We start from the raw sequence: 17,968 nt of genomic DNA on the forward strand, positions 1-17,968 counted from the left end.
ATAGATCAGAACATAAGTAGAGGGGTCTCACGCCCTTGGGGTGGGTCACTGAGCGCGGTATAAATAGGACCGTCTGGGTGGCGCCCTCTTTTCATGTTTTAGATCAACACGCATACCTGCCCCCTCTCCTGGAGTGGGCATGTCGGCGTGGTTAGGGCACGGGACTGGTTCTGGTCGTGCTGGTCCAGGTCAGTTAACCCGTTGTCCGCCGGGGATGCGGATCTACTGTTCTGGTACCCTGAGGGATTTGTGCTTTTTTCGGGGGGAAAAATGCCGGGTCGGCCCGGGTGTCACGAGGTTAGGCGTTATGGAGACCCTTGTTGGGTACACGTTGTACCTGGCACTATTATAAGGGGCTGGTTCTCCTTTCTTTCGCTCCTCTCTCACGCATGGCGAAGAGGGGGCTGTTGGGGTGGTCTTCTGGACCTCCTCTGGTAACCCTGTGTGCTTCCCGAGCCGCCGGGCCCGGTCCGAAGTAATGTTTTGTTGAAACCGTAGGCCTGGGATAACCCTTTTTTCTTGAGGGGTTATAGGAACAACCACCGTATGTGGTACCAAGAGGGTGGTTGATTCCCTGGTGTGTTGGAGCAGAGTCAACTCCCGGGTTACCCGGTTGAGTGTGCCCCTGCACGTTCATGACGTCTGCCAATCGTGTCAGCCTTCTCTGCCTCGACCCCTCTGGGTGGGTTTTTTTTGATGGAGGTCATGGTGCACAACAGTGCCAGCATACGCCCCTTCCGCCGCTACGGCCTTGCCACGGGGTTGAGTTTGCTCTTGACCCCGTGATTTTGGGGGCAGTAACGAGGGTTGTTCCTTCCGTTCGTTCCCTGGTGGCATGCGGGTTGTGCGTGTGCGTAGTCGTGGGGTCAAGCCACGGTCTGCTCACCCTGTGCGTTGAGTTGCTTGAGTTCCTCTTCTCACGGTCGGATCAGTCTCCCTCCCGTCCTCCAATAGGGAGCGTATCCCTCCATTAGGGAGGGTCGGGGGGCTCGGTCCTCCCCGGTCTGATGGTTGTGGGGGGCCTCAGCGGGGTACATTTGTCGAGCTTCTGGCTTCCGCTCAGCTCCTCTTGTGCAGACTGATGCTGAGCGGAGCCATAATGAAATAGAACGTAAGGTTATGTATATAACCAAGTTCTATGAATTATGGTGATGCTCAGCGTCAGGACGCCACTGCGGCCCTTGATCTCACTTTGTGGTGAAAGTTTGGGAAGGAGGCGAGTAGGTGACCACACACCTGCTTATGAAGGTAAGCGGATAGGGGTGTGGCCAGACGAATGTTGGGATGTAAAGGTACATTGTGGAATTTTTTATTCAGTGCTCGTGCACGAAGTGAACACGAAGTGCAGACTGACGCTGAGCGTCACCATAATTCATAGAACTTGGTTATATACATAACCTTACGATACTGCACTCTGCTGCACGATTTCCTTAAATAATTATACAGGTAATGTACAGGCAAAGTGCAGTAACTTCAAATACAATGTTGTTTTCCCTCCAGCTTTCATAACTTAACCTAGCCATTTTATTTGGATCATCATCATTCCAATATATTCAGGTGTTAAATTTCATTTTCAAAATGGCTATGTTAAGTTATGAAAGCTGGAGGGAAAACAACATTGTATTTGAAGTTACTGCACTTTGCCTGTATACTTATTTAAGGAAATCGTGCAGCAGAGTGCAGTATCTGCTTTTTCGGGGTTAATTAAAATAATTACGTCATATTTTTGTATGCCTAAAGATTACTTCATTAATACATGTTAAATCTGGGTACTATCATCTATCTACCTATAACACATTTGGGATGGCAAGTCAAAACACTTTAAAGCCATTTTTCTCAGTTTCACTGTTTGGAAGTTACTGCGGTCTGCCTGGGTTTTGAGTGTGATTTTATAGTTACTGCAGTTTTTAAAACCCCATATCTCCACAACTGAGCGACATTAACATCTGAAACTTGGTCACAAGATAAAACATTTATTGACAAGTTCAATTTCACTCATAACTCAATTTAGACTTTTTTCGAGTTACTGCGGTTAGCCTTGACAGGGCAGAGTTGACTAAAATGGACTAAAACGAAAAATAAATTAAGGTGACTATGATGAAAACGAAAAAAGAGCATTTGACTAAAACTAAAATAAAAAATAGCTGACGAAATTAACACTGGTGTTGAGTCAGAGCTGAACAGCTGCACTGCATGTTGAGCTGACCTGCAGCCCCCCCCCCCCCCCCCCTTGCACAGACGGGCAAGTGAACATGAACTGAATTGAACTGACACTAACTGACACTTGTTATATGTGACTATCCTGTATGTTTTATGTATTTATTGTGGGGATTGGGAGGTGGGAGGCGTCTTTGATGTTCCATGTTGATGTCCCAGTGCTTAAATAACTGCTGTACCGCAAACGATTACCACCAACCATAGTTGTGTGGCATTAAAGTATCTTGTATCTTGTATCTTTTATCTTGTGTTGAGGAGTCAGTGCTGAACAGCTGCATCAGACACACAGATCGGGAACAGCTGGTTTGACCCTGGCTAAGCAACTCAAAGGTCAATGAGGCACACACACACACGAACGCATGTGTACACACACATATACACACACACACACACACATGCATGCGAGTACTATCTACCCCGTCACGCTCCACCCATCTTTGTAGGATGGAGAGCCATAAAGCGACATGCTATCTAAATGCAAATACTGTATTGTGTCTCTCTGTAATCCTACTGCGAGCCGACCCGGTGCCACGCGGCTCAGGTGGAACTCACCACAGATATACTGTACGCTGCAGCACGGGTCACGCAGGTACTAGTATAGATAGATGAGTTGTCTTCATATGGCTGCTTCATAACACAGGTACTATTATATAAAGATGGATGAGTTGTCTTCATATGGCTGCTTCATAACACAGGTACTATTATATAAAGATGGATGAGTTGTCTTCATATGGCTGCTTCATAACACAGGTACTATTATATAAAGATGGATGAGTTGTCTTCATATGGCTGCTTCATAACACAGCAGTGGAGGTTTCTCTATGACAACACGTGAAATTCAAATTCATAATTAATTTACATATATATATTTTTTTAATTATTATTATTATTATTATTATTATTATTATTATTATTATTATTATTATTATTATTATTATTATTATTATTATTATTATTATTATTATTATTATTATTATTATTATTATTATTATTATTATTATTATTATTATTATTATTATTATTATTATTATTTTTATTAGAAATGTTTTCCTCTGTAAAAAAATGCCAGTGCATATTTTTTTTCTTCAAAATTGACAGCTCTGAGCAGGCCTGCACTGCAGTGATGACTGCAGTAATATTCGTGCAGAATATCTGCACAGGTTGACCCAATTTAAATAAATAATAAATAATAGCCAATCAAAATAGGCTATTAACTTCATCTAAGCACGGTCTGTGCAGTTAAACTCTTGCCATTGAATGGGGGATTGAATGATTGACAGCCTTGACAATCCAATAATACACAGAGGATGAATGATTGGCAGCCTTTAAAATCCAATCAGAGATTGCTGCATCGCACAGTCAAAACGGGTCCAGCTGCAGGTTCGGAGGTTAGGTTTAGCTCAGGCCAATCTCAAGTTTCTCAAGTTTCTTTATTAGTTGTCATACAGAAGTACAGAATACCTTTATACAAAATGTAACAGAAAGAAGCATTTTGTATAAAAGTATTCTGTACTTCTGTATGACAACTAATAAAGAAACTTGAGATTGGCCCGAGCTAAACCTAACCTCCGAACCTGCAGCTGGACCCGTTTTGACTGTGTGAAACATAGCAAGCTAGTAGTTTAGTAAACTGTACAGCTATAACAACACAGGCTAAATTAAACTTTGCGCCAACATTAGGACCGAAGTATAAACCAGCAACTGAGCAACATGAAGAAGTGGACTTATGCATCTGGATCAGAAAAAAAGTTGTGGATGAAAAAGTAAGTAGGCTACAGTGTTTGTAAAAGCTTGTATGCTAACAGTAGCTAGCCAGCTTAGCCTACTGTACATCACAATGATGATCACCAAGCTAACTTACTGTACACACTGTAGGGCTGGGCAATTAATCGAAACAGAATCGCGATATCGATTCATAGACCTATGCAATCTCATTTCTAAGTTATGACGATTTTTCTTTTATTAAAAAAAAAGTTTGAATTTTTTTATTTATTTTTTTACTTTTTTAATTATTTTATCTGGGTTGAACATGATTTGTGGAACTACTGGTGTTGTGGTCGTGGTATTCACTGACCTTTGGGAAGTATTTCGACATGCACATGGGTATCTTAGTGGTGTAGTGTATCTTGTAGACCAGGCCCATTGCAAGTTGCTGTACTCTGTCGTCTACTCTAAGCCATCCTAGGTTGTCAAAGTGGGCAGGGGTGAGGTGGGTTTTAGGAGTAAGGTCAAGCAGTAGTCTGACCAGTTTGTTTTGTGATGTTTGTAATCTTGTTTTTAGTGCCTTTGGGGTGCTTTGGTACCATGAGGTGCAAGCATAGTCGTAGTACCCTTGAATGAGTGCTCCTGTTAGAGTCTCCAAGGTATTCTTGTTTACCAGAGAGGAGATCCGGTACAGGAATCTAGTTTGTTGGTTGACTTAGTTTTATTACATTGGATCCCATTTTGTCACAGGAAAGATTTGCCTCTATAGGATGGAACCCAGGTAGGTAATTTCATCTTTCCTTTTAAGATAAGATATTCCTTTATTCATCCCCTTGGGGAAATTCAGGCATCATAGCAGCATGGGGGAAGGGGGGGGGGTACAGGTAGTGAAAACAACACAAGCAGTGTAAACAAATAGGTCAATATAATTTACTATCTAACTAACTGAAATATATTTTCACAGTGTCACATAAGGTGTAGTATGCATACGGTAGTGTTATAATTTACTATCTAACTAACTGAAATATACATGATTCATTATTCACAGTATCACAGTATCCACATAAGGTGCAGTATGCATAAGGTAGTGTTATTGTCCTACTTGGGTTCCTATTAGTTCTAGGTCGATGTCTGGCAGCAGTCCCTGCCCACTGTTGTGGAGCCTGATGGCCACTGGTATGAAGGACTGTTCGAGGCGGTTAGTTGAGTGTCGGGGGGGGGGTATGAGTCTGTGGCTTCCTTGTCACCTTCACCTAATATATATGTTTTGATCTGGTCAGGTGCGCTGTCACCTAATATGTTTTGATCTGATCAGGTGCGCTGTCACCTAATATGTTTTGATCTGGTCAGGTGCGCTGTCACCTAATATGTTTTGATCTGATCAGGTGCGCTGTCACCTAATATGTTTTGATCTGGTCAGGTGCGCTGTCACCTAATATGATTTCATCTGGTCAGGTGCGCTGTCACCTAATATGATTTCATCTGGTCAGGTGCGCTGTCACCTAATATGTTTTCATCTGGTCAGGTCCGCTGTCACCTAATGTTAATATGTTTTCATCTGTGTCCACTGACCACTGACACACAGTGGGGGATGTTTTAAAAATATAATTTAATATATAATATAATATAATAATTTGTGCTTCACCTAAAAATTGTCAGCAGCCTCCACTGTAACACAGGTACTATATAAAGATGAATGAGTTGTCTTCATATGGCTGCTTTAATAACACAGGGTACTATTGATGTGTCTGTTTACCTACTACTGACTGATGAGTCTGTCTGTCTGTCTGTCTGTCTGTCTGTCTGTCTGTCTGTCTGTCTGTCTGTCTGTCTGTCTGTCCACTACTGACTGATACCTTTTGACCAGCAGCTGCAGGCTGTCAGTGCAGGTGTGGAGGAGAGCAGTGGCTTGTGGGAGAGTGAGATCAGCACAGGGCTCTCCGTTGAGAGACACCACCTCGTCACCGTCACGGACACCAGCGATGAAGGCGCGGCTGTCCTCCTCCAACTAGGGAGTAGAGTAGAATACAAAACAATACAATACAGTATAATACAATACAATTATCTAAGCATAATAAAATGGGGCATAACAACTATCGGGCTGTGTAGTCATCCTTTCATTGATTGATTGATTGATTGATTGATTGATTGATTGATTCAACAAACCACCATACAGGAATGTACAGTATAGGGATGCACTGATATGAAAATTTGCCACCGATACCGATTGTTCAACTAACACAATCGGCCGATACCGATACCGATATTTGTGGCAATTTCTTTTTAAAATATATATATATATATTTTTTTGTAATATTTTATTTTTTTGTAATATTTTATTTTTTTATGAAACTACTGTATATTTGTGTTACAAATTGTGCTCACCGATATGAACATAGGCCTTTTTACTTACTTAAAAAAAGGAAACATCAAGAAATAGCACTATCTCTCTCCCAGTATGGTCTGTCGGGCTGCAGCTAGATACTAGTTCTACCAGTACCGGGCTGCAGCTGGATACTATTGTCTCAACCATAGCTCTCAACCAATGACATTTTGATTGACAGTCGATTCTGCCAATTACGTCACACACCGCTTGCACCCGCCTCTGCTGTTACCACCAATCGGCAAGCGCGTATACATTTTTTACTTCCGCTTTTGTCCGCCATTGATTTTGACGTATTCTACAACAACAACAAATGGCGGTGCGGCCGACGTTTAGCTTTTAGCTCCGCAGGATGACTAAATGAGGCATAATGATTTTACTGCAACAAATGTTATAATAAAACAAAGCCTTTCTATACATGTCTGATTGAAAACTTTATTAACAGATTGCAGACTGGGTAAAACTCAGGGCTCTATGAGCAACAGAAGGAACTGAGCTAGTATGAACGAGTATGCTTGCTATGTTCGGGTAAATAATATGCTGATGTTATTGAACGTGTAACACTAACAATATAACGTTAATGCCACAAAACGAATGCCTTGTCATAAGTAGTAACTTTGATGCAGTAGCTTGTGTGTGTGTGTGTGGGGGGGGACTGGGGACGGCATTGTGCAGGTCGCGAGTGAACTTTTTTTTGTCTTTTGACGCTACACAAATTGATGGATATTTATCGGCTACTGCCATCGGCACATTCGAGCTTATCGGCCGACAGGCCGATTGCAGTCAACAAGGCACTTATCGGCCGATACCGATACCCGACCGATACATCGGTGCACCCCTAGTACAGTAGCCTACATGAATGGACCTAAAAAAGTGCATAGGCTTTGTCACCCCAGTGGTACCCAAGCAGGGGATGAGCACTGTTCCTTTTCTTTTGCTAATCTACAATGATGGGGGTAGCTACAGGTAGTTCCTGGTGCTACTTTTACCATGGGGGTAGCTAGTAGTAACTTAGGTAGCTCCTGATGCTACTTTTACCATGGGGGTAGCTAGTTGTAACCTAGGTAGCTCCTGGTGCTACTTTTACCATGGGGGTAGCTAGTTGTAACTTAGGTAGCTCCTGGTGCTACTTTTACCATGCGGGGAGCTAGTTGTAACTTAGGTAGCTCCTGGTGCTACTTGTACCATGGTGCTACTTTTACCATGGGGGTAGCTAGTTGTAACATAGGTCTCCTGGTTCTACTTTTACCATGGGGTAGCTAGTTGTAACTTAGGTAGCTCCTGATGCTACTTTTACCATGGGGGTAGCTAGTTGTAACATAGGTCTCCTGGTTCTACTTTTACCATGGGGGTAGCTAGTTGTAACTTAGGTAGCTCCTGATGCTACTTTTACCATGGGGGTAGCTAGTTGTAACTTAGGTAGCTACTGGTTCTACTTTTACCATGGGGGTAGCTAGTTGTAACTTAGGTAGCTCCTGATGCTACTTTTACCATGGGGGTAGCTAGTTGTAACATAGGTCTCCTGGTTCTACTTTTACCATGGGGTAGCTAGTTGTAACTTAGGTAGCTCCTGATGCTACTTTTACCATGGGGGTAGCTAGTTGTAACATAGGTCTCCTGGTTCTACTTTTACCATGGGGGTAGCTAGTAGTAACTTAGGTAGCTCCTGATGCTACTTTTACCATGGGGGTAGCTAGTTGTAACTTAGGTAGCTCCTGATGCTACTTTTACCATGGGGGTAGCTAGTTGTAACTTAGGTAGCTCCTGGTTCTACTTTTACCATGGGGGTAGCTAGTTGTAGCTTCTTCTGATGTGTTTAATCAAAGAACCCCCTCTTTCTAGTCTTGCACAAGGACCAATCAGCATGGGTGTGGGCAGGTTAATTTTCCATTGATGGGGATTTGATTGGCTGTTTTTAAATAAAGAGCGGCCGCAGGATTAATAACGTTAACGTTAGTTCGGCCAGAAAAACAAATACTAATTAAAATAGTTGGACCTGCAAGATTTGTACTTTGTACTTTGTAGGTCTGTATTTTAAATGTAAGGAGTAAAAAGTATGTATTTTTTCTCTGAAATGTAATTGAGTAAAAGTACAAGTATACAAACCTAATAATACTCGAGTAAAGTACAAATCCCCCAAAACAGTACTTAAGTATTGTAACAAAGTACAATTACTCAAGTACTGTACACCCCTGGCTAGTTGTAATAGCTCCTGGTTCTACTTTTACCATGGGGGTAGCTAGTTGTAACTTAGGTAGCGCCTGGTTCTACTTTTACCATGGGGGTAGCTAGTTGTAACTTATGTAGCTCCTGGTGCTACTTTTACCATGGGGGTAGCTAGTTGTAACTTAGGTAGTTCCTGGTGCTACTTTTACCATGGGGGTAGCTAGTTGTAACTTAGGTAGCTCCTGGTGCTACTTTTACCATGGGGGGTAGCTAGTTGTAACTTAGGTAGCTCCTGGTGCTACTTTTACCATGGGGGTAGCTAGTTGTAACTTAGGTAGCTCCTGGTGCTACTTTTACCATGGGGGTAGCTAGTTGTAACTTAGGTAGTTCCTGGTGCTACTTTTACCATGGGGGTAGCTAGTTGTAACTTAGGTAGCTCCTGGTGCTACTTTTACCATGGGGGTAGCTAGTTGTAACTTAGGTAGCTGATGTTTAACTAGTGATGCTTTTCCACCGCTCGACAGTACCAGCTCAACTCTACTCGCTTTTAGTACCATGTACTGTTGTCCGCTGCAGATAGTAGTACTCCACGTACTGCATCAAAGGTACAGTGGGGAGACTGGGGAGACCAAGCCTATGTATCTTTTTAGGTCCATTCCTGTATTTTGATTTCTCTGTGTAGCCTACTTCGACAACTAGGTCAGTTTATTTTAAGTGGTGTAGGTGTTCCCCTAAGATTATTATTATTATATAGAGCATTATTAACCAGCTGGGTATCATAGGGGTGTGTGTGTTAAGCCATAGCATTAGCTTCGAGCTTAAGCAGAGGGCTTCAATATACAGTTACTGTTGACCAGAAATATCAAACGCTTCATTGCAATGTTTGCATTTATGTTATATATGTTGCATATAAAGTTACCCTGATGACAATAGATCATGCCCCTATGGTATTTTACCCTGCATGAAGACAATAGATCACGCCCCTATGATATTTTACCTTGCATGAAGACAATAGATCATTTCCCTATTATATTTAACCTGCGGGAAGACAATAGATAATTTCCCTATTATATCTAACCTGCATGAAGACAATAGACCACGCCCCTATGGTATTTTCCATGCCACACTGTGATCCTTCAAAACATCTGTTCATTGCAATCTTAACGGCATCTTAACGAACACCTTCAGATAGAATAGTCTGCCATATCAAGTCAGAATCCCTTTCCAGGCCCGGACAGCCCCCCCTCTCTGGTGGTGAGGTCAGTACACCAGTGTCATCATCAGCATTATGGCGTCGTCCAGCGACAGGTGGTGCTTTTCACGACACGTGATCTGACAATGTGGAAATGTGCTACCTCACCTCAGAGCTCCAACACGGAGGATTTAGAGTCGTGTGGCGGCGGGGGGGGGGCGGGGGCGGGGGCGGGGGGGTTAGGGGATGTCCCCAGAGTGTGTGAGAGTGACCCCTGACCTTCTCCTCATGCCTCCGCTACGACCGCCAGCCTTCATCAAGACAGAATAGCAGGGTTACCACAGACATTGCAAAATGAAATTCAAGGACTTTTCCCAGCACTATTTATAATTTTAAAATATCATTTAGAAGGATACAATTAACTTTTAAATGCAGTTTTTTTATAGAAAAAAAATCTGATCCAATATTTATGGCTTAAAACCAATTTCCGACAATTAGTTACACTTTAGATAAATATTTCTTGATTCAGAAATGTTTTATCATGGATGAAATGTGAATGGTTGATTTGAATTTCAATGACTTTTTAAGCACCTTGTTAATATTTGTTGCTGTTTTCAAGGAATTCCAGACCTAGACTTTTATTTTAAATCAAGCATGTTAAGCACTTCAAAGACCCTGTAATAGGTTACGGCTGAAGTACGGCCAACCCCCTATCAGCACCGTGTCACATGTCACCATGTCGGCCAACCCCCTATCAGCACCGTGTCACATGTCACCATGTCGACACCAAAGTAGTGTTTCCCAGGCAACAGGTTTGTTTATTTGTGGTGGCCGACCACAATATGAAACAGGCCGACCACAATATGAAACAGGCCCACCACGATATGAAACAGGCCGACCACAATATGAAACAGGCCCACCACGATATGAAACAGGCCGACCACGATATGAAACAGGCCCACGATATGAAACAGGCCCACCACAATATGAAACAGGCCCACCACAATATGAAACAGGCCCACCACAATATGAAACAGGCCCAACACAATATGAAACAGGCCCACCACAATATGAAACAGGCCGACCACAATATGAAACAGGCCCACCACAATATGAAACAGGCCCACCATGATATGAAACAGGCCCACCACAATATGAAACAGGCCCACCGCGATATGAAACAGGCCCACCACAATATGAAACAGGCCAACCACGGTATGAAACAGGCCCACCACGATATGAAACAGGCCCACCGCGATATGAAACAGGCCCACCACAATATGAAACAGGCCCACCACGATATGAAACAGGCCCACCACGATATGAAACAGGCCCACCACAATATGAAACAGACCCACAATATGAAACAGGCCCACCACGATATGATACAGGCCCACCACAATATGAAACAGGCCCAGCACAATATGAAACAGGCCCACCACAATATGAAACAGACCCACCACGTTATGAAACAGGCCCACCAGAATATGAAACAGGCCCACCACAATATGAAACAGGCCCACCACGATATGAAACAGGCCCACCGCGATATGAAACAGGCCCACAATATGAAACAGGCCCACCACAATATGAAACAGGCCCACCACGATATGAAACAGGCCCACCACGATATGAAACAGGCCCACAATATGAAACAGGCCCGCCACGATATGAAACGGGCCCACCACAATATGAAACAGGCCCACCACAATATGAAACAGGCCCACCACAATATGAAACAGGCCCACCACCATATGAAACAGGCCCACCACAATATGAAACAGGCCCACCACAATATGAAACAGGCCCACCACCATATGAAACAGGCCCACCACGTTATGAAACAGGCCCACCACAATATGAAACAGGCCCACCATGATATGAAACAGGCCCACCGCGATATGAAACAGGCCCACCACAATATGAAACAGGCCCACCACAATATGAAACAGTCCCACCACAATATGAAACAGGCCCACCACGGTATGAAACAGGCCCACCACAATATGAAACAGGCCCACCACGATATGAAACAGGCCCACAATATGAAACAGGCCCGCCACAATATGAAACAGGCCCACCACAATATGAAACAGGCCCATCACAATATGAAACAGGCCCACCACACTATGAAACAGGAACACCACAATATGAAACAGGCCCACCGCGATATGAAACAGGCCCACAACAATATGAAACAGGCCCACAATATGAAACAGGCCGACCACAATTTGAAACAGGCCGACCACAATATGAAACAGGCCGACCACAATATGAAACAGGCCCACCGCGATATGAAACAGGCCCACCACAATATGAAACAGGCCCACCACAATATGAAACAGGTCCACCACAATATGAAACAGGCCCACCGTGATATGAAACAGGCCCACCACAATATGAAACAGGCCAACCACGGTATGAAACAGGTCCACCACAATATGAAACAGGCCCACCACGATATGAAACAGGCCAACCACGGTATGAAACAGGCCCACCACAATATGAAACAGGCCCACAATATGAAACAGGCCGACCACAATATGAAACAGGCCCACCACAATATGAAACAGGCCCACCACAATATGAAACAGGACCACCACAATATGAAACAGGCTCACCACAATATGAAACGGGCCCACAATATGAAACAGGCCCACCACGATATGAAACAGGCCCACCGCGATATGAAACAGGCCCACCACAATATGAAACAGGCCCACCACAATATGAAACAGGCCCACCACGATATGATACAGGCCCACCACAATATGAAACAGGCCCAGCACAATATGAAACAGGCCCACCACAATATGAAACAGACCCACCACGTTATGAAACAGGCCCACCACAATATGAAACAGGCCCATCACAATATGAAACAGGCCCACCACGATATGAAACAGGCCCACCGCGATATGAAACAGGCCCACAATATGAAACAGGCCCACCACAATATGAAACAGGCCCACCACGATATGAAACAGGCCCACCACGATATGAAACAGGCCCACAATATGAAACAGGCCCGCCACGATATGAAACGGGCCCACCACAATATGAAACAGGCCCACCACAATATGAAACAGGCCCACCACAATATGAAACAGGCCCACCACCATATGAAACAGGCCCACCACAATATGAAACAGGCCCACCACAATATGAAACAGGCCCACCACCATATGAAACAGGCCCACCACAATATGAAACAGGCCCACCACGTTATGAAACAGGCCCACCACAATATGAAACAGGCCCACCATGATATGAAACAGGCCCACCGCGATATGAAACAGGCCCACCACAATATGAAACAGGCCCACCACAATATGAAACAGTCCCACCACAATATGAAACAGGCCCACCACGGTATGAAACAGGCCCACCACAATATGAAACAGGCCCACCACGATATGAAACAGGCCCACAATATGAAACAGGCCCGCCACGATATGAAACAGGCCCACCACAATATGAAACAGGCCCATCACAATATGAAACAGGCCCACCACACTATGAAACAGGAACACCACAATATGAAACAGGCCCACCGCGATATGAAACAGGCCCACAACAATATGAAACAGGCCCACAATATGAAACAGGCCGACCACAATATGAAACAGGCCGACCACAATATGAAACAGGCCGACCACAATATGAAACAGGCCCACTGCGATATGAAACAGGCCCACCACAATATGAAACAGGCCCACCACAATATGAAACAGGCCCACCGTGATATGAAACAGGCCCACCACAATATGAAACAGGCCAACCACGGTATGAAACAGGTCCACCACAATATGAAACAGGCCCACCACGATATGAAACGTTAGGTTATGACTATAACCAAGTTCTGTTAGTATAGCGACGCTCGGCATCGCTCTCTGCACTATCTCGCATACGTGCACGCGCACTGAATAAAGACCACAATGTACCTTTAATCCCAATATTCATCTGACCACACCCCTATCAGCTTACCCATATAAGCAGGGGTGGGGCCACCCACTCGCCTCCTTCCCAAGCTTTCGCCACAAGGCGAGGTCAAAGGCTGCAGCGGCGTCGGATGCCGAGCGTCGCTATACTAACAGAACTTGGTTATAGTCATAACCTAACGTTCTGTATCGTATCGCTCTCGCTCGGCATCGCTCTCTGCACAAGGGAGGCCGAGCGAGAGCCAACGGCCGACAAATACACCCCGCTGACAGCCCCCCACAAACCATCAGAACAGGGAGGGCCGAGCCCCCCCGACCCACCCTAATGGCGGGCACCCCCCCTATTAGGGGCTTCACGGGAGGGCGACGGACCCGACCGTGCGAAGAGGCACTCAAGCAACTCAACGCACAGGGTGAGCAGACCGTGGCTTGACCCCACGACTACACACACGCACAACCCGCATGCCACCCGGGAACGAACGGAGGAACAACCTCGTTACTGCCCCCAGAATCACGGGGTCAAGGGCAAACCCAACCCCGTGGCAAGGCCGTAGCAGCGGAGCACGAAGGAAGACCCAGACCCACCAAAAGGACTGGACTCCCTAGAATGGGGGCCCGGAGAAGTCCATGATGCCAGCATCAAGACCCCACCAGGTGGGCACGTAGTGCCCCGCCCCCCACATCGCCAGCGTATTCGGACAAAGGCCCCTCAGTTACTGCACCTGGTATTCCCAGGCGGAATCCCATCCAAGTACTAACCAGGCCAGAACCTGCTTAGCTTCCGAGATCGGACGAGATCGGGCGTGTTCAGGTTGGTATGGCCGTAAGCCGAGCGGGCCCTGTCCCCCCAATAGTACACCGCCTGGCACACTGACCCTGCAGAACAGGCAGTCAGCATGGCCGTAAGCACACAAAAAAGGTTAACCAACGGAAGCAGGCAGCGCACCGGGGAAAAACCAGGCAACAGGCTGTTAACCCTAGCCTGGAGACTGCGGACGAGACAGGCGCCAGAGGGGACAGCTGAACACAGCCGCCCCGGCGGAAGGAGCGTAAGCTGGCGGTGTTGCATGACCAAGCCTCCATTTAAAAACCCCCACCCAGAGGGGTCGAGGCAGAGAAGGCTGACACGATTGGCAGACGTCATGAACGTGCAGGGGCACCCTCAAACGGTGAACCCGGGAGTTGACACTGCTCCAACACACCAGGGAATCAACCACCTCGGTGTTACCCAATGCGGTGGTTGTTCCTATAACCCCTCAAGAAAAAACTCCAAAACACACCTGCGGGTATACACCGGCTATACCGCAGTACAAGTGTTTCAGTTTTCAAAAAAGGGTTAACCCAGGCCTACGGGTCGACGAAACATTACTTCGGACCGGGCCTGGCGGTACGGGAAGCACAGGGTCACCAGAGGAGGTCAAAAACCACCCCCACAGGCCCCTCTCCGCCATGCGTGAGAGAGGAGCGAAAAAGAATGGAGAACCAGCCCCTAAGCACACCGTACTTGGGATTCCCAGGCGGTCTCCCAACCAAGTACTAACCAGGACCAACCTGTGTAGCGGCCGAGATCCGACGAGATCGAGCGTGTACAGAATGGCATGGCTGTAAGCCATTACGACAGTGCTGAGTAAAAACGTACCCAACCAGGGTCTCCATAGCGCTTAACCCTGTGACACCCAGACCGACCTGGCCTTTTTCCCCCTGAAAAAAGCCCAAGTCCCTCAGGGTACCAGAACAGCAGATCTGCATCCCCGGCGGACAACGGGTTCAACTGATCTGGACCAGCGTGACCAGAACCAGTCCCGTGCCCTAACCACGCCGACATGCCTACTCCAGGAGAAGGGCAGATATGCGTGTTGATCTTAACATGAAAAGAAGGCGCCACCCAGACGTTCGGACGAACCGCGCCTGGTGGCCCACCCCAAGGGCGTGAGACCCCACCACATATGTTCAGATCCATCCCGTCATCATCCCCCAGACATGAACGAGAATCCATCGACAACCCACCCAGGTCATGGGATGTGGTCGTCGGAAGAGGAAAAACCCCCATCTCAGTTGCTTTATAAAAACGCTGTTTCAACCACAAGCAACCAAGGCGTGCCAGTCAATCGCCTGTTTACAGCGAGCTAGCACTATACGTGCGTCGGGACACACCCCCATCAATGAACAGGCTATTTAGACCTGTCATTGAATCCCCAAGGCGCCCAGGGGAACGACAAGAGGGGTGTGACACTCCCTAACTCCAACACTTCTGGAATAGAAAGAAGGAAGCATCAACAGTATGTATCCCAGTCTACACAGCCGGGGTAAAAAATGTTCACATTTTTACATCCCACCACCCTCCCATAGGAAAGAGACAGGGATCCCCAGAGAGACTTCCCACGCGAGCTGTACAGATTGAAAAGAATATATTGCACCTTGAGCCATGTAAAAAACTGGTTTTAGGGCCTCCGGGGAAGAGGCACTGAACCCATACACACTCAATAAACGAATTGAATCGAATATACATACAATAGAAAAGGACCCTTCTAGAGGGTCCACTCACTTTGACAATCTGAGGAGGAAGGCTCTGTACTCTGATGGAGGCTTCCTCACATGGAAGAAGGAGTCCGAACTCACAGAAGGCCTGAATAGGCGCTTGGTGAGGAGGAGCCCTGACCACCCCCCCTGAAAACAGATCCATCACATGGACCTGAACAGCACACGGAAGTCCTACCAACAGAGACGCGCACGGTGACGTACTCTATGGCGGGGGAATTCCTGCGGTGCACACGCCCAATATACCAGGCCGTGGGACCAGGAACTCCCTCCCCCCCCCCCCCCCCCCCCCCCCCCCGTAACGTGCCGAACCGCCACGTGACGGGAACCTTGAAGGACAGGGGGTGTACCCCTGACCGACAGAACAATGGGGAGAGGAAAGGTTACCAGTTCACCCCTTTACGACCCCACACCCATGATACGATGTAACGACAAAAAGAGAATATGACACAGTCATAGTCAGCTCTATGACGCGTTTCACAGCTCCACACAGCGCATGAGCTAACCTGCTATCTGATTTTTACTAAGGAAAAACACAGAATAGAGAGGGCTCTAAGAACCCCGGTCCAACATACACATGTGCTTCTGTGGCCAGTACAACCCAGTTGTAGGTCACATGACACACACAACCCATCATCACCTACAAAAAATGGCAAAAACACTCAACAGAGGAACGCCGTTTTTTTCACAATGAGAGAATACATCATTCTTGATTAGTATCGACCACAGGCCTTGCTAAGCACACATGACAGCAACCAAACCAATTTCCCTTTAGGAAATAAGTTTCTCCAGCAGATTTAGCACAACCTCAGCAATCAAGCTAAGAGTTACATCGTATCCCTACCACACAAAAGACACAATTAATGCACAACATGTCTGATAGGAGGATGAAAAAGTCCCCAGGGAACCGGGGGGGAAACACAATCCTCCTATTTTACCCTCAATACGGCCAGTTAAAACAGGAAAACCTGTTAATGTGTGAACACACTGTTCATTGTCATTACAGTCTGAGAAAGAACATTCTTTTACTCACTTGTCACCAAGCATAGCTTCATAGGTTAGTTACCTTAGCTGTGAGTACACGGTACATATAAACACCATGATGTTTCTCACACAACAACCAGATCATTACATTCCGATTTGCACGGAGAAGCTAACTGCCAGTGACAAAAAACAGCTCACACATAACCCGCAACGTATCCTAAATGCATTGCAACAACACACGTTTTGGGAAAAAACACCGTTATTCACAATACATTTAGCAAAGTAAAACCAGAAGACGTGTTATGAGGTCTGGTCAACCCCGTTCCTACCCGGAACGCAGATCAGCGAAGTGCAGTCACAGACACCGTAGGAACACAGCCGCTCCTGTGTTGTCCGAACTGGGTAGCGTCACCGCCCCAACCCGTACTACAGTCCCCCGTTGATGCAACCTTGCCGTCCAGGCTCAGGGCAGGGTCGACGAAACATCCCCTGTCAAGGATGACGTCGCGGTCAAGAGTGTAAAACATGTTAAAATCAAAGCACGTTCAACAGAATAGCATCAAGCTAACGGCCGCTCCAACCGTTCGGGTGCTACTGCTTCTGCTTGCGAGACGCCGAGCTAACGACGCACGCGATCAGAAGCGAGCTCACGGCGGCGCGCGAGAAGCTAAGCTACCCCGCGCCAGTCATGGCCTATAGCAGCAAGCTAACGTTACCTAGCGACCACGACATGCTAGCCCCGCAGCTAACAGCTGACTGGCTAATAGTAGGCCCTAAGCAGGCCATGCAGCGATCCAGCAGGCTAACGCAGCAGTTAACAGCTGACTGGCTAACCGTAAGCTA

At 46.3% G+C, this 17,968-nt stretch overlaps 1 protein-coding gene across 1 annotated transcript in view; it reads right to left on the reverse strand.

Annotated features, from left to right (window-relative positions):
- Positions 1-17,968, reverse strand: part of LOC311226791 (uncharacterized protein) — a gene marked incomplete at its 3' end in the record, with an annotated part of 169,520 nt that overhangs the window by 24,485 nt on the left and 127,067 nt on the right. Inside the window, exon 2 of the mRNA XM_084312196.1 lies at positions 5,778-5,929. Within this exon, the coding sequence (XP_084168322.1) occupies positions 5,778-5,929 (152 nt within the window). The remainder of the gene's footprint in view (positions 1-5,777; positions 5,930-17,968) is intronic.

The sequence above is a fragment of the Notolepis coatsorum genome (assembly GCF_963971535.1).
Source record: "Notolepis coatsorum genome assembly, chromosome: 4".
Taxonomy (NCBI): Eukaryota; Metazoa; Chordata; class Actinopteri; order Aulopiformes; family Paralepididae; genus Notolepis; species Notolepis coatsorum.